Source organism: Mustela lutreola, chromosome 6 (genome assembly GCF_030435805.1).
Source record: "Mustela lutreola isolate mMusLut2 chromosome 6, mMusLut2.pri, whole genome shotgun sequence".
NCBI lineage: Eukaryota > Metazoa > Chordata > Mammalia > Carnivora > Mustelidae > Mustela > Mustela lutreola.
The window spans coordinates 117603473-117631318 of NC_081295.1; the positions used below are offsets into that span (position 1 = coordinate 117603473).

A 27846-nucleotide genomic window follows, 5' to 3' on the forward strand; every position below is an offset into this window, starting at 1 on the left:
CAGACTCACCAAGGCAGGGTAGGAGGGATAGCCTCGGCACTTGGCCCACACCAGCTCCAGGGGCTCCAGGTCTCCGCGGTCTTCAAAGGGCATCAGGAGGCTTCTGCCTGGGGGTGGGGGAGGGGAGGAGACAGCACCCAAAGGGGACTTGGAATGGTGCCCAGGAGGCCTGCCTGTGGCCTCCATTTGACTGGGGCAACCCAGGAATGAGTCAGTCACATCCCCTCCACCCTTCCTCTTCCCTGGCCTTTCCTTAGTTCTTACGACTAGACCAGAGGTCGGCAAACTTGTTTTGTAAAGGGCCAAATGATAAATATTTTAGGTTTTACAGTCCACAGGGCCTCTGTTGCAACTACTCAACTCTATTGTTGCAGCATGAAAACAGCCACAGATATTCTGTAAAGGAATGAATATGGCTGTGTCCCCATAAAATTTTATTTTTAGGCACTGAAATTTGAATTTCATGCAATTTTCATGTGTTACAAAATATCATTCTTCTTTTGATTTTCTTTTCAATCATTTAAAAATGTAAAAACCATTTTAGCCTGCAGGCCCTACAAAAAAACAGGCAATATGTTAGTCTGCTGACCTCTGGACTAGAACCCTAGGATGGTATTCCTTGGAAAAATATGACTGCTTCATCACCAGGACCCCAGGAAGAAGAATGACAATGCAACTTGACAAAACCACAACCTGCTCTCTGGGCCTCCCTGCGTGGTGAGCCTCCCAATAGAGGCTTCATGGAAAAAGAAGCCTGGGACAGACATCCCAGGAAAACCACTTGCTAATAAATGAGTTCTTTCCTGACAGGGCCACACCTGGCCACCCACATCACCTGGATACACAGGACTCGGCAGAGCCTAGCAGGTCTGCAGGTCCCTCATGGACATGCTTTTCTCAGAACCTTAGATGGTGTCCCGCTCAGGGCAGCACCACATCTTTCCAGCTTACTCTGTTCTACACCCAATGCACCAGCACACTTGGATGGACTTCACAAATGCTCCTGAACAAAAAGAGGAACCTCCCTTCCCCTCCCCACAGCTAGAAACTGAGAACTCAAGGTGACCAAGCACAATCAAGGAAAAGGCTCCAGACTTCTCCAGAATGGAAATTATATTCCTAAAGAATATTACCACCCTCATTTATAATTTTTTTAAAAATGTACTACTAATAATGAGGTATTGTTTCTTTTTTAAAGATTTATTTATTTGAGAGAGAGAGAGAGAAAGAGAGGACATGAGCCAGGGAGGGGGTGTGCAGAGAGAAAGGGGAAGCACTCTCCCTGCTGAGCAGAGAGCTGGACACAGAGCTTGATCCCAGGACCCCAGGATCATAACCTGGGCTGAAGGCAACCGCTTAACAGACTGAACCACTCAAACACGCCAAGGTATTGCTTTTTATGCACTGGGTCAAAAGCAGTAACAACAAAAGGATAAAATCTAATACTAAAGAGGAAGGCTGTGGGGAAACTGGTACAATCACACACTGTTGAAGAAACTCCAGACCAGTCTAATCCTTAAGAATATAATTTGGCAGGGGGCACGTAGGTGGCTCAGTCGATTAAGCATCTGACTCCTGATTCTTGCTCTGGTCATGATCTCAGGGTCCAGACTGAGCCCTGTGTCAGGCTTCATGCCGAGGAGGAGTCTGCTTGAGATTCTCTCCCTCCGCCCCTCCCCCTGCTTGCATGTATGCACTTTCTCTCTTCTTTTCACTCTCTCTAAAAATAAATAAATCTTAAAAAATACATATAATTTGGCGGTATGTCTCAAGAGCCATTAAAAAAAAGTATGAATCATCTGCTTCAGTATATTCCTTCTGTGAGAATGTATTCAAAGAAAAATAACTTTAAAAATGAATAAAAGGATTTTGAACAAAAATACACATTTACTACATTATGTATAATGTTTAAAGTTGGAAATAACCAAAAGTCTAACAATAAAAGAGTTAAGTAAACTATAATGCACTGATTGGAAGATACGTTGTTCCACTAATATGAGATAAATAAAGATCATGTCAACATGAAAAAAGTATGAGAGAACGTTGAAAAATGCAGAAAATGAAATATTCTGGATTAACATTTTGTTAAAAATGTGCCTAAAATAAACAGAAGGCCACAGAAAGAAATGAAGACAACTGTGTTAAGGTGATGATGGGACATCAGAGGGTCGAAATTTTTAAATTTCCTTTGGCATCATTTTATAAGTATATGGTTTTAAAAATAAGAGTAAAATGTCACTACCAGAATCACAATGTAGGTGCCAATCCGCTGCCAGTTTTGTGTTAGATGCTGATCCAATTCATCTAGACATGAGCCCTGCTTTCTGGGCGCTGACAGTCAGACAACAGTGAAATACACAGGCATGCATTCCTCAACACACGTATGAGAAAGAAACTGATGCTAAGGAAAAGTAAAGCGGTTGGGAAAAGGAAAGAAGAGAGGCCCTGACGCCTGTGTGTTATATGGAAGCTTCACGGGGCATCCAGAGTGCACCGCCCCGCCGCACAGGAGGGCTGCACAGAGATGGACTCGGAGAACAGCCCGCCCTGTCCCCACTCCACCTGAGCACCAACCAGCCCTCTCCTTTGGCCCTGCCTTGTCCTGTTCTTGAATCCCTCGGTCCATGTATGTCACTGTTTGGACCAGCCGGAATAGAATGTCTCATGAGGATGTAGCTGGAAGCACTGGATCGCATGAAATCTCAGGGCAATGTGTGAGATTCAGTAATCCAGGCTGTCACTGATCGCTCCAGTGAGGGCAGACTGGCAATGTCTCTGGAAACTACAAGTACATACTTCTCTCACATACAGTAGCTCCACTTCTCTACAGAAGTGCGTGCTCCCCAGCGATGCAAAATGATCTGTGTACAAGTTGCTCACTGATTATAATAAAGAAGTGAAAACAATCTACATGCCCATCCGTGAAAGACTGGCACTCCTAGATAATGGGACATCAGGTAGCCAATAAAAAGCACAGAAGCATCTCCAAGATATATTATTAACTGAAAAAAGACACGGTTTAGAGGAACACATGTATATTAGCTTCTCTATGCACTCTCCTAAATATATGCAAAGGTCTTGGCTTATATAAATTTCATCTAGGGAGACACAAAAGAAACTGCTAGCAGTGGTTGTTCTAAGGAAAGGACCCCTGGTTTTTCATTATGCAGCCTTCTGTACCTTTTTCATTTTTGTTTTCATGGGCATATATTACTATTCAAATTTAGGATGAAGTTCAAAAAAGAAAAAGAGTTTGAATGGCCTGGATGGCCTGGGAGGGAGAGACATCTCCATGCCCATGCCCAAGGGTTTTAGGAGCTACGGGTCTGGCTGCAGCCCACAGAGCTGGTTCTTTGGAAGGCCTACCCCGCCTCCCCAGATCCACCAGTACACTGCTCCTCACCTGAGCTGCTGTAGTCAGAATCTCCATTTACACCTTCCAGGAAGGGGACACGAGATAGGGCTGGTTTCCCACGGCTGCGTTTGGGGGGCGTCAGACCACTGCATATAGACCAAGAAGGCAGAGGGAGCAAAATGAGCAATTTCAATGACTAATACATCCACTGCTGCTCTCCTATGCCTGAGAGGAGGGGAGCTGCAAAAACCCTTCAAGGAGAATAGTTTCTCACCTTCCCCTAATAACTTGCACTAACCCACGATATGCTTCCAACCACAAAGTTCCTATGAGGCTTTGAGGGACCACTTCATCCGTGTGGAAGGGCTCTGGATAGAGATGCCTGCTTCCTTGCCCAGGAACCTTGGCCTTCACCCAGAGGAAAGGTCAATCCAGGCACTTGTCAATCCTTCCAAGGTTTAAGCAGCCTAGTCACGAGAAGGGCCAGTCTTACATCTGTCCAGAATTCTTTTACTCTATGGTTCATGCTGCTTCTTTAGAAAATAATTTATTTTTGAGGTACAAAAATGTGCCTCTTTCCCAAACTTCCTATAAAGGACATGTCTTACTTCCTTAACTAGAAAAGACATTTTTTAATTGAAAAAAAAAAAAAATCCACTTCTCACTTCCACTTTGTGTGTGAAGTTTTTCTTAGACAGAGATGGATTTTTTTTTAAACAAATAAGACCAATTTTTTCCCATATGGTTACTGCAAAGAAGTAAAATATATATATATTAGACAAAGACTATAAGGTACTAAAGCAAAAATGGGAATGGTAATATCAGAATAATGGTATACGTGGAACCCACCCAAGCACCTATATTTTTAAATAGCTCTCAATGCAATTCTAACGTACACCATAGTTGTAAGCCTCTGGGCATGATGTAGCCAGGGTTTGTTCCCATCTAAACAGTGAGAAACATCACTCCTATAATTTTTTCAACAAAAAAGAAATGCTTAAAAGATGGGGCACCAATCTGCAGAAGAGTAGAAATGCTTAGGACACCCCTGATGGGATAAAAGGATGCCGGCGTCAGGACTGGCTGGACAGAGTAGGGTACTCCTGTTTAACTGAATCAAAGCTGACTTTATTATAGCCTTTTTTCTTTTTTAAGTTTTCATATTATAGTCTTATTCAGAAAACCTTGCACAACCAGAACCCAATGAATCCTAATCCTTCAGTAACTGGCAGGTTGGTAGCTTTTTTTCCTGCTAGTCAAAATTAGAACCTGTTTAGGAAAAAAAAAAAAAATTAACACTCGGTTTACATTTCGGATTCAGTTCCCACTCACCCTATAAAAATCTGCCACTGGGCTTACAGACTCTGAGGCCTCTCAAAGTTCCTACCATGGATCTGGGGAGACATCTTCAAATGTGACAAAAGAGGCCACAACAGAGAGGTTAAGAGAAAAACTCTGGAGCCGACTACCTGGGTTCAGAACCTGGCTCTTCTATTCATGCGTTCTATGACGTTGAGCAAGTTACCTACCCTCTCTGAGGCTGGTGTCCCCATGGGCTGCTGTGAGGATCTACTGCATTAATACACAGGGCACTCACATACCCAGTACTCAACAAATGACAGATGGTAGTTATATAACAAATACTATTATATGAAGGGCAGTAAATTTTAATTTCTCACTTTAAATATTATAAACTACTAATGTTGTGTACTATCAAATGATGAGCTGAGCTCTGAGGAGGAAGAGCTCAATAAAAGAAGATACAACAAAACTAGGTCCGTGTATTCCTATTTCATAGAAAAGCACAAGTGACTCAACCTGGCCTGCATTTCAGCCCTCTTCCCAAGTTACGTAGATCTAAGCAGCCAACCCAATCTATAATTACTTTGTTTACTGGTCTAACATTCATCTATCCCTTCTAAAAGATAAGCTCCATTAGAACACATCTTATCAGTACTTAGAACAATGCCTGGCTTGAAATAGGTGCTCAATTATTAATAATTGAGTAAGTGACCCATAGAAGGCACAGCCCCAGTCGGGCTCAGAATATCATCAGGAAAGATAAACCCCAGCATAGGTGGGCAAGGGAATAGGATTAGTGAACACAGGTTCTTTCAAGGTTTTTTCTACTTCTGGGATTATATGATTCCAGTAATTAGTAACTAAAAGGGTAAATGGGTGGCTCAGTTGAGCAGCTGACTCTTGGTTTCTGCTCAGTTTATGGTCTCAGGGTCTCAAGATCAAGTCCCACATCGGGCTCCATGGTCAACACAGAGTCTGCTAAAGTTTCTCTCTCTCTCCTTCTGCCCCTACCCTCTATGTGTGCATATTCTCTCCCTCAAATAAATAAAACTTAAAAAAAAAAAAAGTAAGTAAAATCTTCCTTTATGTACTTATCACCACAGTGTAGGGAGTAAAAAAGGAAAGAAAGAAAAAGGAAAAAAAAAAATCTTACAGTTGGGAGTCCTGAACCTCCTATTTTAAACTGTGAAATTCCAGAGTCCCACTGACTTAAAGAGGAAATGCCTTCCAAGGGCATTGTTCCCACACTAAGCAGGGCTCTAGAGAAACTGGTGGCATGGAATAGAATTCTACACAAAAGCAAACACACGGCCCAATCAGCAGGCTAACCAGAGGTTGGCCTGGCTCCCTTCCTGTGGTTCATGGCTGGGACGAGAGCCCTTCATGGAGCAAAGGGTCCAACACACCTTCCAACCTTAGTCAAGGGCTAAGAGGGGATAGTTTGTTAAGCTACTCCTACCTTATGCCGATGAACTGGGTTTCCAGGCATCATTATCTTTGAAAGGACTCAGGAATTCCAACCCAGGACCAAGGTGAAAACATCTTATAAGATTTTGAAAGCTCTGCCTCCTCTATGCCTAATACTGTGTTTCTTCCCATCTATTGCCCCTACATCTCTAGAGGCCACGGAAAAAGAAAGCTAGGGTGATTCTGAGGCTTGGTGGGAGGGAAAGCTCAAAGGAACCACATACCATGGCAGGGGTCCTCCCACAGCCACACATGGCCCCTGCCCCCAGAAGCCCAGTAGCCACAGTAGAGTGAATACTAACAAAACACACACTCAACCTGCCTTAGAAGCACTTCAAACCTGGACGTAGAGTCTTTTAGTGCTGCCCTGGGACCTTTCCTCCCCTACTCTGAACCCAGGATCCATTCAATGGCCATGATGGGGGACCATGAGTTCGCTTTCAGGACAACTTGTTTCTCCTCTGTGGCACTGAGGGTCTCCCATTTCCAATAATCCCACTCTCCATAGTGTCTGGCAGAGCACCCATAATAGAGTGTAGGGATCTAATAAACTCTTGGACTTGGAAGGAACTTTAATGTTCTGGTCTCAGAAAGCCTCCCTTCTGGTAAAAGAATGGAAAAAGAAACCCATCCGTTCCCAACTCGAGGATGGCAGTAGAGCTGGGACCTTTGAATAAATGGCTATTCCAAACTTCCTATCTGCTCATTTCTTATTTGCCCACCACACCTCTCAAGATGCCTTTGCTACGATACCCCAAAAGGCAAAGGGCAAAACCGTGTCTGTAACTGGGTTATCAGAGTGGCCCAGCAGGGAAGGTGGGGGATTGGCTCAAATGTTAACTTCGCTGGGCAAAAGAGATTTGGCTGTCCCTGCCCTCTGGAGCCAAATTCAGCTCCACAAACCCTGCAAAGCATCAGCGCCACTCCTCCCCTCCCAGTCGGATCAGCCTAAGAGGCAAGGGTTATCCCCATTTCCTAGGAGCTACCAGTGCTATGGACCAGAGGCCTCAGGAAATAGCAGGAGTGGGGGAAGAAAAATCTTAGATAAGCAGGAGGAGGTTCCATCTGTAGCTGAACAGAGAATAAAGGGGGAGGTGGCAGAGCTGCCAACAAAGATTTGGGAACAACTGTTCTTACCTGCAAGCTTCAAATGCCAGTCCGCCACTGAGACCCAAACTACACTCGGAGTCAGACCCGCTTTCAGTGTGTTTTCCAAAGCCGTTGGTCACGCCTGCCAAGGACACAGAATAAGCCTCAACTCGGAAACCCCCTTCCCCTGACCCATGCTGGTGTGTGAGGCAGCTGCCTCAGGAGGGCTCAGTGAGGACTCAGGAGGGCTCAGGTGGAAGAGGGTGGCTGTTCTTCCCACATGGGAGATAGGTCTTGGGTGGTGGAAAGAACCCAGTGAAGATTTGGGGGAAATGTTGACTAGGGCAATGAGCAGACACTGCATTTTCCTTCCCATCCCTCTGGTTTAAGGGAAACACAGCACACAGTTCATACCAGTTACTGTCAGTTGGCTACAAAAGGAAATACCAAGACTTCCCTACTCCAGCTGGCTCCTAAGTCCCTGGATCTGCTTCTAATTTCAAGTCTCAATTATCAGGGAGTCTCCTCTGCCTCTTGGGGAGCCCACCCACCTTGCCTCTTCAGATAAACACTCACACACCCTATCTATCACACAGCTGGCAACAGCTAGCTTCATTCTTTTGGGATGGTGTCAGGGGAGGTTGGGGAAGGGTAGTGGCTATGTCAGTCCCACCCCAAGATACCTAGCAGAGCTGGTCAGAGCTGAGGATAGGGGACTTGAGCACCTCTAAAGGAGACCTGACCTTGCTGGCCTGGGAGTCAAGAGTTCCCTAGGTCCTGGACTGGGCTCTGAAATACACGGCCCTTTTCCTCTTTACCTCTTCTTCTCCATTTCTGAAAATAATACCTTCTTACTTAAAGAGGACAGTACTAGGTATGAATGAGAGAAGTCTGTTTATAGAAAGGGGCCCTTTGGAGGAAATGAAGGCTGTCTGGTCATCCCAGGGGCATGAGGCTCATGAGCTGCCAAGGCTTCCAACTCTCCTCTCTAGTCCCTGATTCCTAATCACATTCCAGAGTCCTAGGAGTCTGGAAGCTGAGCCAAGAGCTCGAGAGCTCTCGGTCAGACACCTTGGCCAGAGAACTGTGAGTACAAGCTACACCTGGAAAAGCAGGTGCCTGAGCCAAGATATCTGGACTCTAACCTGACTCTGCCTCTATGATGTTACAGCTTCTGTTTAAATCACGAAGCCAGCTGCGTCTCAGCTGCCTTGACTGCCAAAGATCAACACCTATTTTTGGGAGACTCCACTAAAGTTGTACAGAAATATTCCTGGGTGCCAGGCCTCTGCGATGCTGGGGAATGAACGGATTCTAGCAGGTTCCCAAGCAGTAGAGTAGGCCCTCTCGGGTTGGATGAGCCTGACACCCAGACCTATTTCCCAATAGTGGGATTTTTCATTTTTAGTGCACAGCCCTCTCAGTGCTGTTTGGCTGCTCCTCACAGAGCGGAGACGACCGCGGTAACTGCGACCATCGACTGCTGCGTGCCAAGTACTTCACACAGTCTATTTCCAATTCTTAGAGCCTCCTACTAGAAATAAGAAATAAGTCTGAAAGGTTAATTCATCTGCCCAAACCTATACAACTGGTCAGAAGATGGGACTTGAACCCTGGTCTGCCTAACTCCAGGCCTCACTCTTGGTTCCATATACTAATCTATTGACGGGGAAGGGAAGGTATTGCTAGAAACAAAGTGTTAAGTGGGAAGACAAAAAGCATATACTGGCCACACAGCCCAAAGCCACCACATAAAAGAATGAGAACAACACAAAAAGCAAAAGCCCAGAGCGGGCCCCTCCCACCAAGCAAGCTGCCCTCCCCCATCCCACTGAGACTGCACAACACTGTCTGCACCTCCAGGCCCTCCTCACCCATCCAGCCTTGGCTCCTGGTGCTCCAAGAAGCCCCTCTTCAAACTGTCCCTCACAGGCACTCTGTCCTTGTTCCCATGCACATGGGCCTGAGCCCTTGGCTCCACCTATTCCCCGATATTCTGCCTTCTTCCCACAGGACCAGCTCAGGCCCCGGCCCCTCGTGAAGCCCAAGTCCTCTAGCTCCTAGTCCCTGCCTGCCTCCAGCAGTGGTGTCCCCAACACACAACCACGTATGGTCCTTCTAACATCTGTGCACCTCAGGACACCATCTGGTCTCCCCCCGGACTGTGGACTCTTCTAGAGCTGGAACTCAGTCTGACTTACTGTATGACCCCGTAACCAGCTTGTGCTGGATGTATAGTAAGGACTCTTTAGTGACAGAGCCCCCATTAGCCAGCCCTGGAGCCCCATCTCCACCCACACCCTGGCTAAAGCTGCTGCAACCGCACTGGCTTCCTCACTGGCCCAGGCACGCAGGCACTTCCACCTCCAAGGCCTGTGCACTTGCTAGCCTATCTTTTTGAAGTGTTCTTCCCCCAGACACCCAAATGGCTTATGCCTCCAACTCCTTCAAATCTTTACTCAAATGTCCTCAACTCGGGCTTCCCCGGGCCATCCTCTCTAATACCACCCCAACAGCCCCCATTCCCCTTTCCTGCTGGACTTTTTGCCACAGTTTCTAATGGAAAATACAATCTACTCATTTGCTTTTAGTCTTTCTCCCTTACAAGGGAGATTTTCACCTTTTGCTCACTGATTTTCCCCCTATGCCTAAGATAATGCCTCACAGAATTATCTGATGAATGAATAAACTAAAGTGAAGGTAGGAACTACTTTATGGCATATAGATTTGCATTCACTTCAGGGCCAAAGAGGGTCCCAGACACAATCTGGCCGTCTCAAATTACTTTCTCAAAGCCTTTTCCTCCAGGCCCCTACTCATGCGCCAGGCCCAAATGTAAACTACGGACCCTCAATGCTTCTATTGGGTCCACAGGGACCATGAGGGAGGCAGCCAACTGGTGGTGTGTGTGTGGGGGGGTGCTGGCTGGCAAGGCAAAGCAAGAAAGCAGATGAGAAGTAGAGAAGTCACCAGTGTGGTCACCTGTCTCCTCTTCCAGTCGGGGGGATCTCTCCCCTTCGCTCTCACTACAGCTCCTGCTCCTTGGCCGTTTCCGGGAGTGCTGTTCATCATCGATGCTGGCCGGAGAGGCAGGAGAGCCCACTGCACCGTGGTCCTCGCCATTCTCCAGGGCCCTATCTGGGCTCCTCTGTAGCTTAACCCCATTCTTGGCCTTCTTGAAGAGGACTGAGGTGCGGCGGCCCACACCACTGAGTGGGGCACCAGCAGGGGCATCAGGGGCCATCAGAGATACTCTGTTGATGCCATTGTCACTGAGCAAGCGTTGCAAGGGCTCACTCCCAATCTGCAGAGGGGATTTTTCCAAGAGCTCATCTTCTTCCACCTTTTTGGGCTTTAGGAATCGGCTTGGAGGTTTGCTATCATTTATGGGTTTCAGAGTAGGGGGATCTGGAGGCGAGTCTTGCTCAGACAAGGAAGGAGCAGGCCCAGTGGGCTCCAGGGTTGGTGGGGGAGGCAGTTTGGAGTCATCTGTTAGACAAAAAGAGAACCTGCTTGAACATTTTAGAAAAAGTCTGCCCCTACAAGCCAGATACTGACACTGATGACCAAGAACCAAAGGCATGAGCTATTACAAATCTTGACGCATATGCCAGGTCTCCTTGTCTGAGGCAAAGAGAATGTAGAATTAAGCTTTATCTACATTAATGATTCTAAACCATGTGTATTAGAATCACCTAGGCAGTTTCTTAAAAATTCCAGTGTCGAGGTCCTATCCCAGACCAACTGAAACTATATCTCTAACTATGGGATATTTTTTTAAAAAGCTTTACCAGGTGAATCTGATGAAATGAGTGTTACAAACCATTACTCCACACCTGAGAAAACTGAAAGCCAGCTGGCTTCAATCCTCAGGCAAGTTCAGCTTTACAGATTAGAAGTACACAATGCGCATTCGACTCAAGTGTTTTCCCTTCTGCCAATGTATTTTGTCTCCTATCACCCAAGTAAAGCAAGTAGTACAAACAGAAAGAATAAGTTTACAAATGTGGAAAAATTAGAGCAAGTAAGTTAAATCAGTGGTTCCCAAACATGTCTGGTCTTTTGCCACTGTGAAACTTTTAAAAATTACAACTTTCAAGCCACAGCCCAGACTTCCTTCATCTGACTCTTTGAGAAGAGAGGCCTGGGAATTTTGTTTTGAAACTCACTGGGAAAAGCTCTTCTGGCCAGTCACTAGGCTGCACTGCCATAGCCCAGGAGTGCGATACAAGTGGCATGCTGACTGCCACCTAAAGAACCAGAAAGAGTGACTGCTAAATGGGACCTCCCAGCCATGTCCTTATTCTTGGTCAACCTAAAATAAAATGGACCATTTCTTGCAATTTGACCCCTTAAGCTCTGGAGATAACCGAACCCTTCTAGGCTGTGTGGATGACAGATCATCCCCCCAAGCTGTAGGCTCAGCTCTGAGGACCTGTATGAGGAGTACAATTTTGTCCCCAATGAAGGGGAAGGATGGAAAGCAGCTCAGCTTTATGACTGGTGAGACTGGTGAGAAAAGACTCCGGACGTCTTTTGCAATCTGGCCTTTCTGCTTGGGATAGGTCTATAGACTTGGCCGGCTGGGGTCAAAGCCATGAGGTAGCTCAAGAAGCCAGACCATCTTTAGGGTCTTTCTTCCTTTTCTATTCTCCTACCCCACAACTTAATCTGTTCTAAGAGCCTATTTGCATGATGGCTCAAGGTGAGCTAATATTTAACTATTATGTGCAATACAGTCATATCAGGTACAAAACACTATAATGCTTTCTTACTGGTTAGTGAAGACCTGCTGGGCCCCAGTCTCTGAAACTCCCCAAACCTGTCCACAATCTAGCAATTTAACATCCCCGTCAGTGGTCCCCAAGAACACACTCCAAAACAACAGCCAACATCCACTCTGCTGACTTTTGGTCTCTACTGATTATTACATATTTTGGATATCATCCCTGGATATACATGGAAGTGTGACCCCTCCAACAGTTTTTGCTTGCCCACAAGGGTCAGACCTAAGCTCAGGGAAGGATGCTTCCACTATGGGATTTCAGCTCAACCCTTACTCCGTTACATAGGCCTCCAACCCCCTGACTGCACCGTCTCTCACCTCTGTCCCCATCGTCTTCTGGCTCCTCCTGTGGGGCCTGCTCCAGCACAGCCACATCCCCCTGGGGCCCTGCTGGCAGCTCCCCATTGGACACAGTCTTGTTCAGTGATGGTGGCTGTGGTGGTGGTGGTGGCTGCGCCAGCTTCTGCCGAAGGGCATTGATCTCCCTGCGCAGTAGGCGGACGCGGCGGGTCCGGGCCCCACTGGACCGCATGGCACTCACCAGGTCCAATTTCTCCAGCAGCTCCTTCAGCTGCACCTCCGGGGACAAATGGGCCCGGTTCTCTGGGATGAGGATGTTGTCCACTGCCAGGGAGAAGGGAGGACAGAAGGGGCTGAAGGACCTGCCCAGCCCAGGGCAAAGGGAAGGGACTGAATCCTTCGGATGCAAAATATTCTCCTGGAATGCTTGGGCCAGTGGCTTCTAGCAGTGTCACTGTGAGGCCTTGGCCCTGGTATCACCACCACCCAGAGGGCAGCCACAGGGACAAGGTCAGAATCTGGGAAACATCTGCAGGAAGCAGTTCACATCATAATTACAGGCTCCGTGGAGCAGGCACGAGGTAGCTTGGCAATCCCCCAGCCTGTGACTGGCTTCTGCCACCGAGAAGCAGAGAGCAGGGACAGGCAGAATGCAGGGCTCAGAAGCAATTCCGTTTTCCTGCTCCTCTACCTCCACTCCTCTGAAAGAGCCAGGCATACACTAGCATTGCACTCTCCCTGCTCCATGCTCGAAAGCCACAGGGAGGGCATCCAGAAGAGGAAGATCCCTCGTAAGGATTTAGCTTTTCAAACAGACAGCAAGTACCTGATTTCCTTTCCTGCCACTCAAGAAATACTTGGTAAATTAGTTAAACTTTAACTCCTGGAACTACTGCAGCCACAAGCAGGTTTATCTCAGCCTGTGCCTACTCTCAGCTCTCCTCCTCATGTCTACCCTATATAGCTCCAAGGTCCACCCTGATCCCTGGCTCTCTGGGCTCCATCCCTATGCCTCCTCCTGGTCCCTCTTCTCCCCACCCATCCAGGCTTCTCACCGTCTTCCCAGGAGAAGCGGTAAAAGTCCTCCAATTTGGGTGACTCAGGCAAGTGGGTACCCCTCTCGGGGTCATAGCCGATGTTCTCTGCCTGCCGCCGGGCATGCCGCAAAATGGCCCCTCCCAGGTCCCGCAGGCGGACAGCTGCTCGGTGGAAAATTGTGTCTTTAGCATTATACTTCATGCAGTTGGTAACTATAAGGTTAAAGTCCTCCTCAAACTCCTCCAAGGTGCGGTACAGGTGAGATTCCAGCTTCCGTCTCATAGTAGAAAAATCCATTGGCTTGGATATGAATTCCAGGTAATCTGGAACCTAAACATATAAAACCTGTACAATTACAATAACCATTTACTAGCCAAACAGATGCACCCTTCACCGGTACTCTTGCCTCCCCATTTTCTGGTTTGGCACGCTGGCTCAGGCAGAGCCCCAGGGCCCTGGTTCCCCCTGGCTTCCTGACCCCTCACCCTGGGCAAGTCTACTAGCTTTGCCGGAAACCCCCAGGTTTTGTCCACCCTATGGCCCAACCCGTTTCTGGCCTACTCAGACCCTGCTTCCGATTCAGGAGGGGCTCACTGCTCGGGAAGTGTGAGGGAACTTGCCTCACTCAGGTTGACAGGTTCGGCAAAGATGTGAGCTGGATCCTTCTCCTGCAGCAAGTCCAGGGTGGTCCTCAGCAGCACGTTGAAGGGCATCAGCTCTAGCTCCATGGCAGCCTGCTGGACCTTGACCTGTGGAGAAGGTGGAAAGAGATCAGGATATCCCTTGCTGAGAGGCACCCAACAACTTCTTGATAACTTAACTTTCGCCAATCATGTACAACAAATTTTCAAAGGACGTAAACTGACCAGTATATGAGGAGCAATCACCCAGCCCTTGGCCCAGAAATAATGACCAACAGCTACCACTTTGTGGCTGTTGTATCAAGCACCTATGTATCAAGCACTATACCAAAAACTTCCAATAATATGTTAACACTTTCATAGTCCTTCTTAAATGCCAAGTAACATTCTAAACATTTTATATGATATTTTATATAAATACAAGCATTTTATATAATATAATGAGGTAGGTACAGATGAGGCATTTTACAAAGAAGCAACTGGAGCACAGCAAGAGTAACTGGCCTGAGCTACACAGCCAATAATGGGCAGAGTCCGGATTCAGTCCCAGACAGTCTGATTCCAGTGTGTGCTCCTGACTACTATGCCATGCTGCCTCTCTAGATTACCTCAGTTTATCATCACAATAACCCTGAGGGAGAAATGGCTATTATCCCCATTTTACAAATATGGAAACTGAGGTTTGGAAAGAGGAGGACAAGAAGTCACTAACCGACAAGAAAGGATTTAAAGCCAGGTCTGACTTCATCAAAAGAGCACACTGATGATTTAAAATGCGACCTGGGCCAGAATTCTCACTTAGTATGCTGAGGTATCGATCCCACTGGCCCTTGGGGCATCTGGGTTGGCTGGGGATAACAAGGGCCTGGAGGATTCCCTCCTCAGGGAGCAGCAGCCTTGTGCACTTATAGTAGTATGTTGCACAAATGAGATTTTCTATGTATGCCCTAACATTACAAGGTTGGGAAGCCATGGATTAGGCTATGAAATGTTCCTTCTTCCTGGTGACATCAAAACAGGCCTGTCTGCTTCCTTTTCCCTTTTACTTCCCTGAACTGGAGGCAAGAAGCAAAGCTCAGCTGTGGGACCAGGCCTGAGATGGCACAGGCAGTTTGAATCCATGGAGAAGTCCTGAGATGCCCTCCAAGCCACCCACACATGCTAGGTACAGCAAGAGCTGCCCAGTCTCTCAGAAGCCTGTAGCCTCTGAGAGAAGGGCTTGTGCTGGGGCTGAACAGTGAAGGAAGGTTTGGACAAAGAAAGAAAGGAACATCTTTAACCCGGGCCTCTGAAGCATACAAGTAACAGCTGCTATGCCTAGACTGAATAGAACAGTTTTGGCTTGTCATTCATTCAATTAATAGTATTTACTCTCTGCCATGTGCAGAGTGTGCCAGTGGACACTTCAGAGAGGCAAAGACGATCGATAATGATGAGGAGGACACCAGCTGACACTTCAATAGCCCCTATGATGTGCCAGGCACTGTTCTAAGCTCTTTATACATACTGATATATCTCCTCTTCACAACCTTAGGACATGGGTTCTATTATTCCCCCCATTTTACAGTCAAGGAAACTGAGGTATAAAGAGATTAAGCAACTTACCAATGTCACATGAGCACTAAGTGACAGAACCAGGACTTAAACTCAGATCATCTGGTGGCACAGCTCATATTCCTAACCCCTGCGTTACACTACCTGCCTCAACGTTCCCCATGCTTAGATGCTCAGACCCTCCTTGTCTAAAGGTTGGAAAATTTCAATTAATCAAGACCATAAATGTTTTTTTTTGTTTTTTTTGTTTTTTTTGGTTTTTTTATAAAGATTTTTATTTTATTTATTTGACAGAGAGAAAGCACAAGTAGGCAGAGAGGCAGGCAGAGAGAGAGAGAGAGGAAAGCAGGCTCTCTGCTCAGCAGAGAGCCCGATGCGGGACTCGATCCCAGGACCCTGAGATCATGACCTGAGCCGAAGGCAGCGGCTTAACCCACTGAGCCACCCAGGTGCCCCCAAGACCATAAATGTTTTAAGGGCCAAGTGAAAACCCTTGGAAGCTCCCAGGCCAGCAGTGATGCCCATCAGAATGGCCTGAGAAGCTTTTCAAAAATACTCAAGATCAGACTCTGTCTGAGATTTTCTGAGTCAGAAACTCCAGATAATATAATAAGCCTCTGCGTGAGGCCACTAGATGCTGAATCCCCATGGTTAGAAGCCATGTGCAGCATCATACCCAGTACAGACTAGCAGGCCTTGGAGCATCCAGTGCTGAGCGGGAAAGGGAGGAAGTGGACACCAGGCAGAGGTTCCTGGCTCTCCTGATGTCACACTGATAGTGGGAGAAAGAGATCTTGAACAAAAGACCTGAGGCTGGCAGCTCTTCCCCACCTGTTCCCGCTTGAGCTTCTCTCTTTTGCGAATCAGCTCAATCAGCAGCCGTGCCCGCTCCAAGTCATGACGGAGCTTCTGCCAGTATTTTAGCTCTTCCTTTACTGCACTCGTCTTCTCATCTTGCTCTCGCTGCAGGAAGGAAGGGAAAGGAAGGTGGAGCTGGAGACCCGCTTCATGCCCGGAGTCCTCTCAGTGTTCCAGCCTCTCAGGGTCTCGAGAGGGAAGGGCCCTGCACCCTGGTTGAGCCACGTTCCCGAGAACCCTTCTGCCCCCTCTCTGCCCCATGACTCCCTCCTGAGTTCCCCCAGACTTGCAGCAACATTTCTTAACTGCCCCAAAATAACCACGGCTGGAGTGAGAGCTGGGACTGCTTCCCTGCCTCCTAAGGATGCCAGGGGGCAGCTGTGCCCCTTGGGGCTAGAAAGAGTTTCAGAAGGAAACTAACAGACACCTTGAACTGAAAGAATTTCACCCTAGAGCTGCCACTTGGCTAGAAAACAAAGTGAAGTTCTTACTACAAGCTTGTACTAACTAACTTGAACATACCTTAAAATACCACCAGCACCAAAAATCATGATTCCTACCCTAGAAGAGGTTACAGTAGAGTTGGCGGAAGAAGAGGCACAGGGTTTGACACACAAGGGCACAGCAGTATAAACATAATAAAAACTCAAGAGATACACTGAATATAAAATGCTGAGAGGATATAAAATAGAGAGGATCTGAGTGTGTTGGAGAGGGCCAGGGAAGGCTAACCATAGAAGCAATCTTACTAGGGTTTCATATGGTGATGGACATAAGGGAACAAAACCAAGACCACAGGGAAGAAGTATGAAGGCAGAATTAGTGATTCTTTGCTTGATGAAAAAAATAGCCTGGCCAGAGCAGAACAGCTAGAGAACCACAAAAGCCAAGGAATATCTAGGAATTCAGCTGGTAAGAAGCCTCAACTCCAGCAAAGCACCTGGATGTGGCCTGCCCAGAAAGGGGAATATATTCTGGAAAAAGAATATACTGGAAAATGGTGTGTAAGACAGTATCCATCGCACAGCAAAGAAAGAATTAGAGGTGGAAGACTCCCTAGAAAGCTATTTCTGAAATTAAGGGGGTAAAGGGCATGGGTGAGCAGAGGAGCTGTAGCATGGGGACAAAGGACCATATACTGATAAACTCCTCCCAAAACAGCATAAGAGCTGATTGACTGTGGCTTGTTGTGGAGGAAAAATCAAAATTAACTCCAAGATGGGGAATGCCAGAGGTTAGGAGAGGGAAGGATCCATGTCAATAATGGGGAGGGGCCTCTGGATGGCCCAGTCAGTTAAGCATCGGGCTCTTGATTTCAGCTCAGGTTATGGTCTCCTGGGATAGAGCCCCATGTTAAGCTCCACACTCAGTGGGGAGTCTCCTTGAGGATTCTCTCCCTCTGCCCCTCCCCTTGCTCTCTCTCTCTTAATAAATCTTAAAAAAAAAAAAAGGAAAAATACATTTACCAAGAGGAAGGATGATAATGAATTCAGCTTCCAATAACTGAATTCTAGGAAACAGTATCTACGTGGACATCTGTGGGGCCCCTGCCCCAGAGGGACTGAGATCAGAAAAAAGGAATGAGGACAAGACAAGAAACATGGAGCTATTGCCACACTTCCTTATAACTATTGAGAGTATAGGAGCTCTCCCAGCAAATGGGGAGCCAGTAGAGCCCCTGGGAATGTTATTACAGAGGAGTAAAAAGTCGGGTCAACACAAGGTGCAGCCAGCCACATGGAGGAGGAGGGAAATGGGGTCACAGAGAAGCTCTAAGACGAGGTGATCCATGATTCCATGATGTCAAATGCAGCACAATGGCCAATATGGTGAGAATGTGAGGTACGGCTTGCTGGGCTGGAAGGAGGTGCCTGATGTTCTAGGAGAGCCTACAGAGGAGCAGGCAGACCACTTCAAGGAGTGCAGACTTGCACTTCAGGACTTTAGGTAAAAAAGACAAAAGCGCAAGCAAATAGAACTCAGAGGGCATAAGAGTCACATAAAAGACTGCTTCATCTCTGGGGTGGTGGTGTGGAAATATTAGAAGGCAGAAGCAATGGAGCAAGTGAAAATAGAAAAAGAACTAAAGATGGTTGAAAAACAAAACAAGAAAAAAAAAAAAACAGGAGGTCTCCAACCAATTCAGTAAATGCTAAACGTGCAGGAGCTCTGTAGCTAAAAAGCTACCACAACTGGCCAGGCTCTGTGCAACAATTTAGATGGCATATTCATGTGTTTTCTACAAAACATTTTTTGGCAGATGTCAGTATAGTGTCTTAAGGAAAGTACTCCTTGTCCTAATTCATGCCACCCGACTGCCTGGCCCTCATTCAACCCACTTCTTCCTTTCTGCCACGTCTATGAAGTTTTCCCTATATCTATGGAAAGCTGGGCTTGCTCTCTACTCTCCCCTAGAATTTGCTTCAAAGTCAAGCCTTCCCCATCTAGAAGGAGATGCTGTCTGGGCCCAAGAACTCTACATGCTGGAGGTCATGCCTGGGAGATGCCACCTGGAGGGGTGACCGCCTACAGGCAAAGGCTCTGCAGAGGGCTCAGGGAGGGTGCCCCAACCATCCCTCCTCCTCCTTCACACTCCACCTCCTCTACCCCTTCGATCACTTCACCTACCTGCTCGGCGTTTCTTTGGGACTGCAGGTGGGAGTGCAGGCGCCGGATGAGAGGGACACCATTCCGTGCCTGCCGCTTCAGTAGCCAGTAGTTGTGAAGCCGCTGTATGAATTGGTTTTTCCTCTGAAAGGAGAGACCACTACAGATCTTGTTCAACCTTGAGTAGAGGCACAGGGAAGTGAAAGACAAGGTCAGTGGGCAACCCTGATTACAGCCTCCTTTTAAACCCCGTTTCATTTCTAAACCTTATATATAAAGGAAGAATAAAGTGGCCAAATGCCTCACCTCAGAGAAAGGCTTAAAAAAAGACAGCAAAGTTAAGCAGCTCAGATTCAGCATGAGATAGATGTATCACTTGATTTTCCATCTCCTACCTTATAGTCCTGATTCTCCAAAAGAACACTTTTCCAGGAATCCTGTTTCCTACGGTCCTGGATCCTGAGAAACAGGCCTGTGCCCTGAACTCTTGATAAAGGCAGCAAAAGAGAGCAGGGACTTAAGTAAACCGTGGGCAATGTGGTCACTACTTCCTCTGCCCTGTGGCTGAGGGTCCCCCCAGATCAGGGAATAATCCACAGGCAAGCTGGAAGGGAAACTACTAGAAGTACACCAGGCTACTGCTTTCTGAGCTCAGATGCAACATCTTGGAGCTGTCTGACCTCTGGTTTTTCATGAAGATCTCAGCAGCTTAAAAAGGTCTAATTTTGAACGAAAAGAAAAAAAAAAGTACTGGATAAGAGGATGGAGAATCTGCAAACTTAGCTGGCTAAACTAACCCAATAGAGGTCATAAGGTCAGGATTTAAGCCAATAATACGTGGGGCAGCGGTGGGGGCGGGGTGGGAGAGGTGGGAGTGAAAGGGGCAGGAGTTAATGAGAGCCTGTAATCTTTATCCTACTAGCCCTGTTGTAAGATTGGTAACATTAGTCTCACAGTAACAAAAGATGGAAAGGCAGCTTAGGAACAGAGGCTGGATGAACTGTCAAAGTCACTAATGCAGCTAGGAAGCTGAAGGAACTGGATGAGATGTGAATCGATGATCTCTCTGCTATAGCATCCTGTGTCCCAAAGTTGGCTCTCCACAGAGGAAGCAAGGCCTCTGTGCCCCTGTTGGGTTTCCTCCACTTTTTCTCTTCATCTCACTCCACTGAGAGGAAGGTAAGTGTGGCTAAACAAGAAAGTAGAAGCTAAGGATGGGCATGGTGGGCTGGGTATTGCTCACCCAGGCCCTGTACCTTTCCACAGTCAGACATTCCTGCCCCAAAGCCAAGCTTATGAAATCAAGGCCTAGGCCTTTCCCCAGAGAACAGATCCCCCACCAATGCCCATGCCAAGCACACCTGCCCAGATGCAGGCAGTCCCCTCCCTCTACAACCTCTTGGCCATGGAGGGTTCCCACAGCATCTGTGCAGGTAGGGAAAAGAATAATAAAACAGCAGCAGCAGCAGTAGCCACCGTTTATTGAGCGCTTACTATTTACCAGGCACTGTGCTAAGTGCTTTACTTATACCATCTCATTTATTTCTCACAACAACCCTATGAGACTCATTTACAAAGAAATAAGGCTTAAAAAAGTAACCTGCCAAAGGTCACACAGGTAATAACAGGAGCATTCAAAGCAGGTCTGTCTAGTTTTTCTTAGCCAGCGTGCTGTGCTGGCCCCTGCAAGATACATCTATCAGAGCACACACAACAACCAAAAAAAAAAAAAAAAAAAAAAAAGTCTAGTCGCAGGACACAGCCACCCTAAGGATGTTACTAAGCACGGACCAGCTCAACAACAGGGAAGAGTGTAGCCAAAAACAGCTCTGTGACTAAAAGACGGTTCCAGTTGACTGAATTCTAACTCCAGCCATGGATTGCCACAAGAGCCTCTCCCCTCCTACTCTCTTTCCACGACTGTGCCTCCTTCCCAGACTGACAAGTCTGGGTGTGTGCTCCCCTTACAACAACTCATTCCCTGCTATCCTCTAGCACACTTTCCTCCCTATCCTTTTCAACAAGAGAAAGAGGCCAACAGGAACAGAGCCTGGAGGTATCATGAGTCCCAGCCTGTGGTTAGGTTCTATGCTTCCCACCTGGTTCCAGCCCTTTGAACAGGACTTGGCATATAGTAAGTGCTCAATAAACAACTCATTGAATGAATAAAGGAGTGAACAACTTTACCTCCTGTGGCAGCAGTTTCTTCATCTGGGGGTATGGGAGAAGGTGCAAGGACTACATTAGATCAATAATCTCCAAGATTCCTTCGTGTTCTAATACTATTTACTTTCTAAAGAATATCACCCTTCAGATGAGCATCCACTGGGAAATCTTTCTGGTCTTTTGCTTTTCTGCCCTCCAACAACTACTTCATTGATGGTCAAAAATAGGTACAATGGTCCCTCTATAGACTCAGTAGGGAGCAAGGTGGATTAGCTATACAGCTGAATCGAATGAGCCTGTTTCCCCTAAATCTAAAAGCTTCTCAAGAAGAGAAACAGCATGTCTTCCCCACACCACCACCCCCTCACATAAAGCCCCCATCATTCCTAGAACAGAGCTTTCGAACAAGAGACATCCATACTGACCCCCTGAAACAGTGGTTCTCAGTCCTATCCCCACAGGGGTTTTTGGTAACATATGTGGGGGAGTGTCTGAGTTTGTCACAAAGCCCATGCAATGAGGGAGGGGACGCAAATGGCACTTACAGACAAAGATCAGAGATGCTAAACATTGAGAAAGTATAGGACTGTCCTAATAATGAAGAATTGTCCTGTCCCAAATACCACTTGTGCACCTGTTGAAAAATACTGTTTAAGACACCCTTCACCTGGGTTTCTAAGCAACTAACTGTCTCACCTGGAAGCAAATGAAACACATTGCTCTCAGGGCATAATCAAAACCACAAACCAAACCAGGGTCCAAAGGAGAAGTCTAAATTTGACAGCACAGAAGAGAACAAACGTTCACCAACCATGCTTGGGGAATGAGGTCCTGGCTCAGGACCAATACCAGCCCAAAAAGAAACCATCGGTCCACGGGGAGCCCTCCTGGGCAGGCTTACCTATAAGAGGGTATCTGTGGGACAGTGACCATGGGGACAGTGGAGGGCGTATCTCGGCCCACTTCCTCCGGCTCCTTCTTGATCTTCTGCTTCAAAGTCATCTTGTTCTTCTTGGGCACCCCCTTGAGGGGGCCACCCACCCCACCTTGGCCTTCATCTTCCTCCTCCTCTTCCACCTCTTCCTTCTCTTCTTCCTCTCCACAGCCTTCCTTCAGCCCTTCCTCATCCCCAGTCTCACTGAGGCTCCCAGGGGAGTCCCCCTTCCTCCTTCCAGTGGCAGCTCCTGGCGGTGAATGGGCCTCACAGTAGGCAGTCTTGCGTACTGTGAAGATGGTGCCGTTGAGGCTGGTCTCACGCATGGGCTCGATCTTCATGAAGAGCCCAGCCCGCTGTGCACATGTCACATGGAAGGCTGTGTAGCAGTTTACCTTATGGCACTGGATGGCTGCCCCCAGCCCCTTCTGCTTGCAGATATAGCAGGTGAGTTTCCAGCGGGCAGGTGGGATGTTGTCGATGCCCTCAATGGGCTCCAGGAACACGGTGTTAGCGAAGCAGACTTCAGGGATCCAGATGGCACACACCACGTGTGCCCAGTGCCCATCGCTGGTCTGTTTGAAGGCGCCACCCTTATTGGGGCAGAGGACACAATCCACAGGCCGGGAGGGAGACTGCAGGCAGCAGCGGCAGAGCCACTGGCCCTCGGGGATGTAGGGGACACCATAGCACTCCTGGTGTACAGCCAAGTTGCAGATGTCACAGAAGAGAATGACGTTGCTGTTGTGGCATTCATCGTCCAGACACACACAGCAAAAGGCATCTTCGTCAATAAGCGACTGCTGGGCCCCACTGCTGCGACTCTCCAAGTAGGACTCCTTCTCAAGCCGGTCTACCAGCAGCTCAAAGGTGTCTGCTGACACCAAACTGTGCCCATCTACACGCCGCTTCTCATTCACCATGTCCAGCCAGGCAAGGTCCTCCTCATCCATGTCATACTCTACCTCTGCATCCAGGTCTTCGGGTGGCTTCTCGATGTAGCGGTAATAGGCAGCAGGCAGCGGGGGGGCTTCTGGCTGGCTGCCTGAGTCCACCATGCGAAAGCTGGGTTGTGGGAGGTGGAAGGAAGTGCCGGACGCATGCTTGGAACAGGACTCCTTTTTCTTGCCCTTGGAGGAAGGTTTTTTGGACTTGCCAGGGAACTGAGGTTGCTCACTGTTTTCCTTGTTGCTGTTGCATTCGGTGATATCCTGGGCGGTCAGCTCATCTTCTGTGATGATCTTGAGTGGGTCATAGATGCTAATTCGATGCAGGCGTCCATCAATGTCCACCTCGACAATCCGCTGGGCCTGGGCATATGTCAAGGTTTCCCGAGTAGGCGAGCACTTCAGACTGTAGGGGGATGGGGAGCGCCGGCCCTCGGCATTCTGCCGCGACTTCCGGCGAGGCTTCCTCATGGCACCAGGGAATCAAGGGAACAGGCCTAAGGAGAAACCAGGAGACTGGGCTAAAGGTTCAGGCATGCACTCATTTACCCTTCCACCTGAGTGGCCACCAAGAAAGAAGACTGTCTCTTCCCTCTGTCTGAACATCCTGTCCCTCAGACATCCACACAGCTTGCTCCTTCAAGTTTGTTTTTTTGGTTGTTTTTTTTTTTAAACAAACACTGCTTCTCAATGAGAGCCTCTCCCACCACTCTTCCCTAAAACTGCAAACCTCTTTCATCCTGCTTTACTTTTCACTGTAACACTCACAATTTTTTATTATGCTATGTTACTTGCCTATTTATCATAAATGTTCGCTTCCTTCCATTAAAAATGTAAGCTCAGTAGGGCACCTAGGTGGCTCAGTGGGTTAAGCCTCTGCCTTCGGCTCAGGTCATGATCTCAGGGTCCTGGGATCAAGCCCCACATCAGGCTCTCTGCTCAGCAGGGAGCCTGCTTCCTCCTCTCTCTCTCTCTCTCTCTCTCTACCTGCTTCTCTGCCTACTTGTGATCTGTCACATAAATAAATAAAATCTTAAAAAAAAAAAAAGACTCTGCCTTCAGCTCAAGTCATGATCTCAGGGTCCTGGATCGAGTCCTGCATCAGGCTCTCTGCTAGGCAGGGAGCCTGCTTCCTCCTCTCTCTCTCTCTCTCTCTGTCTCTGCCTGCCTCTCTGCCTACTTGTGATCTCTCTCTGTCAAATAAATAAAATCTTTAAAAAAAAAAAAAAGTAAGCTCTGTGAGGGGAAATATTTTTGTCTATCTTGTTCACTGCTGTATCCCCAGGACCTGGAATGGTGCCTGGCTCTTAAGTAAGCACTAAATAAGTATTAGTTGCATGAAAGAAATGCAACATGCCTGCCTGATCCCTGCCCTCCAGGTGCTCCATCAAATTAAAGGGACAGAAAAGTAAAGAGATCATTACAGTACAACATGGGGAGACATCTAAAGTTCTAACGATATACATAAGGCTGTGGGATAGCTAACTATGGAAGAGGAAGGAGAGGTCAAGGGCTCAGAAAAAAAGAAAACAAAAATAATATGCACTTGCAAGCTCTGTACATGACCAGTGGCCCCATCATAGGATCAAAAGCTCATTGGTCTAGAGCCCTCTCCCAACCAATCTTAGAATGATCAAAAAACCCTATCTCCTGACCACACCCAGAAGTGAAGAGGCAAAGGCACCTGAAATGTCTACTATGTGGAATCTATAAAGACTTCAAACTACAGTATGCAGGGTTTTCTCTGGAAATCACAGCACTGAGGATGCACTGACTAGTACATCTCTAAGCAGAAACACTGGAAGCTCTAGGAGTGGCCCCAAGTGGCACTGAGTTTTAAGTGGCCTATCTGGGACCCTCACTGGACCTACAGCCAAGGTGACTAGGAATACACCTGAGGTAAACTCTCAAAGCATTTTGTTACCTCAAAAATACTTACATCTAATCTACCCTTGTGTAGCAAGGATAAAGCCCTGAAGTTTCCCACATCACTCTTTGGGTAAAGGGAACTATGACAAGCCCGTAAGGAGCTGTGGTAGCAGTTACTGAGGCCATCACTACCAGGAAAGACATTAGGGGATATGGTACCCCAAGGTGTGGGCAGAGACCTGGGAAGGTACGCACAGAGAGAGGATTTCGAAGAGAAAAAGAGTTTGTCACCTTGGTTGCAGGATCTACCATTTTTATCTATGAAGTAGAGACGATGATAATTTAGCACACTTTTGCAAACTATAAATCCTAAAAGATACTATTTTTTTTTTTTTTTTTAAATTTCTAAGTAATCTCTACCCCCACTGTGGGGCTTGAACTCAACTCTGAGATCAAGAGTTGCATGCTCTACCAACTGAGTCAGCCAGGTGGCCCAATCCCCTTTACTCTTAAAATTTCTCTCCACTAGTTTGGGAGGCAGAATAGCTTTTATCATCTCCATTTTACAGATGAAGAAACAAGCTCAGAAAGGTATCACTCAACCCAAAGGTAGTTGAGTGATAAAGCTACAATTCAAACCGAGATGATGGGTTGAACTCATTTCACTGGGAAGAACACCACAGAGATGCCATGGTCTAGAACGAAATGAGTCTCTGGGGCACTCCAGGTGCTAATCTTGGCCCTGTGTGACCTGGAGAAAGTCACTTAATCTCCCTGTGCCTCCAGACTCCACCAATAAAATGAGAATAAAATCTACCTTTTAGGGGTTGCCATACGCTAATGAGGTTTATTAACATCCTTATTTAAAAGGCTTTCCAATCCCAAGGTGTGACTGAAACAAACAAAAAACAACTTGGCTGAGGAACAGGGCCAGGCAGGGACACACCCCAACAGAATCATCACAGCAATTCTGTCCAGGTTTCAGAGGCCCTTGGCCACTATATGCCTGACAAATGTCAACTCCCTGGGGGTAGTCCCAGCCAAAAGACCTGCTTCGTTGTCCCCACGCCCACCCGGCCCTCCCCTCGTGGGAAGGGAGATCCTTGCAAAGGTATGAAAATCTACCTCAACACTAACCAGAAATAGTTTAGACAGAGGGTATGGAGCCCCCTTTGTTAAAGCGCTGTATATTCTTCCTCCCTACCTGCTACCTCCTTGGCAGCCTGGGTTAGCCCTCATCCAGGCAGCAAGTATCTGTGGAGAACCTCTTGGGTCCTACCCCCCTGCCTCTAAACACTGGAAGGCAAATTCTGGAGAGGGAAGGGCTCCTGCTGAGGAAATGAGTTTCGCCCACAAGGAGTTTACAGTCCAGTTTTTTGGCGGGATTTTCTCAACCACACAGCCGTTCCCACAAACACCTCCAAATACCCCCAACACCCCCGGGGGCTCCTCAGCACCCCTAAGCCCCCACTCGTCCATCCCACCCAGGTCCCCAAAGAACGAGGAGTTTCTGCAATTAGGCTGTATCCCCTGCACCCCCACGAGAGACTCATGAGACAGGGGAAAGACCCAACCAACTAAGGCTCTTGCTCCTTTAAAAGGGCACCTCTTCCAGAAGAATCTTGACCCTTCCGAGGAGAAAGGAGGGAAATAACATCTCCACCCCTGAGGGGAGGGGGCGAGAGCGCCAGAGACAGACTGACGCGGAGTCCGACCTCAGACAGAAAAAGCTAGCGCCAGGGAACCAGCGGGGCAGAGAGGCGGGCGCCCATTGGTCGTCTCACCTGCCCGTCAGGAGGAACCTGGGGTGCAAGGGACGCTAAGGGGGTGGAACACTCCTCTGGTCTGACCAATCGGAGAACATGGCGGGGGCGGGGCTCGGCGGCTCGCCAGCCAGGGCCAGGGGGGAGGGAAACAAGATGGCGGCTGCGGGAGGGGGTCCTCGCTTTTCAGCTCCCCCCTCACCCGCTTCTTCTTCCCCGCCGCCGCCCTCGCTCCAGGAGAGCGCTTTCGGGCCGCTCCCGCCCCACTCGGGAAGCCCCCTGCTTCTCTCTCGTCGCCCCCCCACCCGCGCAATCCCTGGTCCCCGTAGGCCCCGCTGCCCCCGCCCTCGCTCTGTCTGGCCCCGCTGCCACCCCCATTACCTCAGCCGCCGGCCCGGCCCCACCGTTCGGGGCCCCTGGGCGCTGGCGGGCCGGCCGTCGAGCAGGTCGGCGCGGCCCGGGGAGCGGAGCGCGACCTCCTCCCGCGCTGGCCTCCGCGGCCACTGCCGTGCCCCCTCCCGGCCCGCGCTGGGGCCCCGGCCCGGCTGCCGCCGCCGCTCCCGGGGGAGGAGGGGGAATGAAGCCGCTGCCGCCGCCGCTGCCGCCACGGAGCCCGGCCGAGGGGAGGGAGGGATCAGCCCCCAGGCAGGATCCGCCCCTCCGGCCTCCCCCCCGCCACCTCCACCCCTTCCCTCGCTCCCTCCCTGGCTCCGCGGGCTCTCCCGCTGAACTGGAGCTAGAGCGCGAAAGAGGGGGGAACGGGAAGAAAATCCCCCCGCCCGTCCCCGGCGCGGCGGCGGCCGGGGCGGCGCGGAGAGGAGCGCGGAGCCGCCGCCGCCACGGGGCACCGTCCCCGGCTCGGCCTCACGGTGGCGGTGCGGACGCGGTAGGGGCGCCGAGCAGAGACGGGGTCTACCCCCGCCGCGGCCAAGGCTCACCCCAGCCAAGCCTCCGCCTCGGGGCGAGCCCCACAAGGGAGCGGGGGACGTTGGGGTCTGCTTGGGAAAGACGGGGATTCCCTAACTCTTTAGAGTGCCCAGTCGTCCCCTCCCCCTGACCCTGCGGAGAGGTGACTACGGTTTAGGGCAACGAACCCCCTCCCGGAGCTAGAGGGCTCCTCCAGAGGTTAAGCCAGGGCAGTCATTGGCGTCAAAACCGGCCTGTAGTTTC

At 48.7% G+C, this 27846-nt stretch overlaps 1 protein-coding gene across 3 annotated transcripts in view; it reads right to left on the minus strand.

The window, feature by feature from the left end:
- The window catches only part of BRPF3 (bromodomain and PHD finger containing 3), a 34846-nt gene extending 7658 nt beyond the window's left edge, over nucleotides 1-27188 (minus strand). The window contains exons 1-11 of one of the 3 annotated variants that reach the window (XR_009354788.1): nucleotides 27058-27188; nucleotides 22065-23541; nucleotides 19019-19175; nucleotides 16364-16495; nucleotides 13958-14086; nucleotides 13355-13667; nucleotides 12318-12623; nucleotides 10196-10702; nucleotides 7262-7355; nucleotides 3404-3501; nucleotides 10-103 (exon numbers count right to left, since the gene is read on the minus strand). Coding sequence is in view for 2 of the 3 variants with exons in the window: in XM_059178482.1 (XP_059034465.1) it covers nucleotides 10-107; nucleotides 3404-3501; nucleotides 7262-7355; nucleotides 10196-10702; nucleotides 12318-12623; nucleotides 13355-13667; nucleotides 13958-14086; nucleotides 16364-16495; nucleotides 19019-19175; nucleotides 22065-23515 (3285 nt within the window). In the remaining variant the exon portion in view is untranslated. Of the gene's footprint in view, nucleotides 1-9; nucleotides 108-3403; nucleotides 3502-7261; nucleotides 7356-10195; nucleotides 10703-12317; nucleotides 12624-13354; nucleotides 13668-13957; nucleotides 14087-16363; nucleotides 16496-19018; nucleotides 19176-22064; nucleotides 23542-27057 lie in introns of all 3 variants that reach the window. The other 2 variants (XM_059178482.1, XM_059178483.1) reach the window with 2 other exon arrangements.
- Nucleotides 27189-27846: the final 658 nt, after the last annotated feature.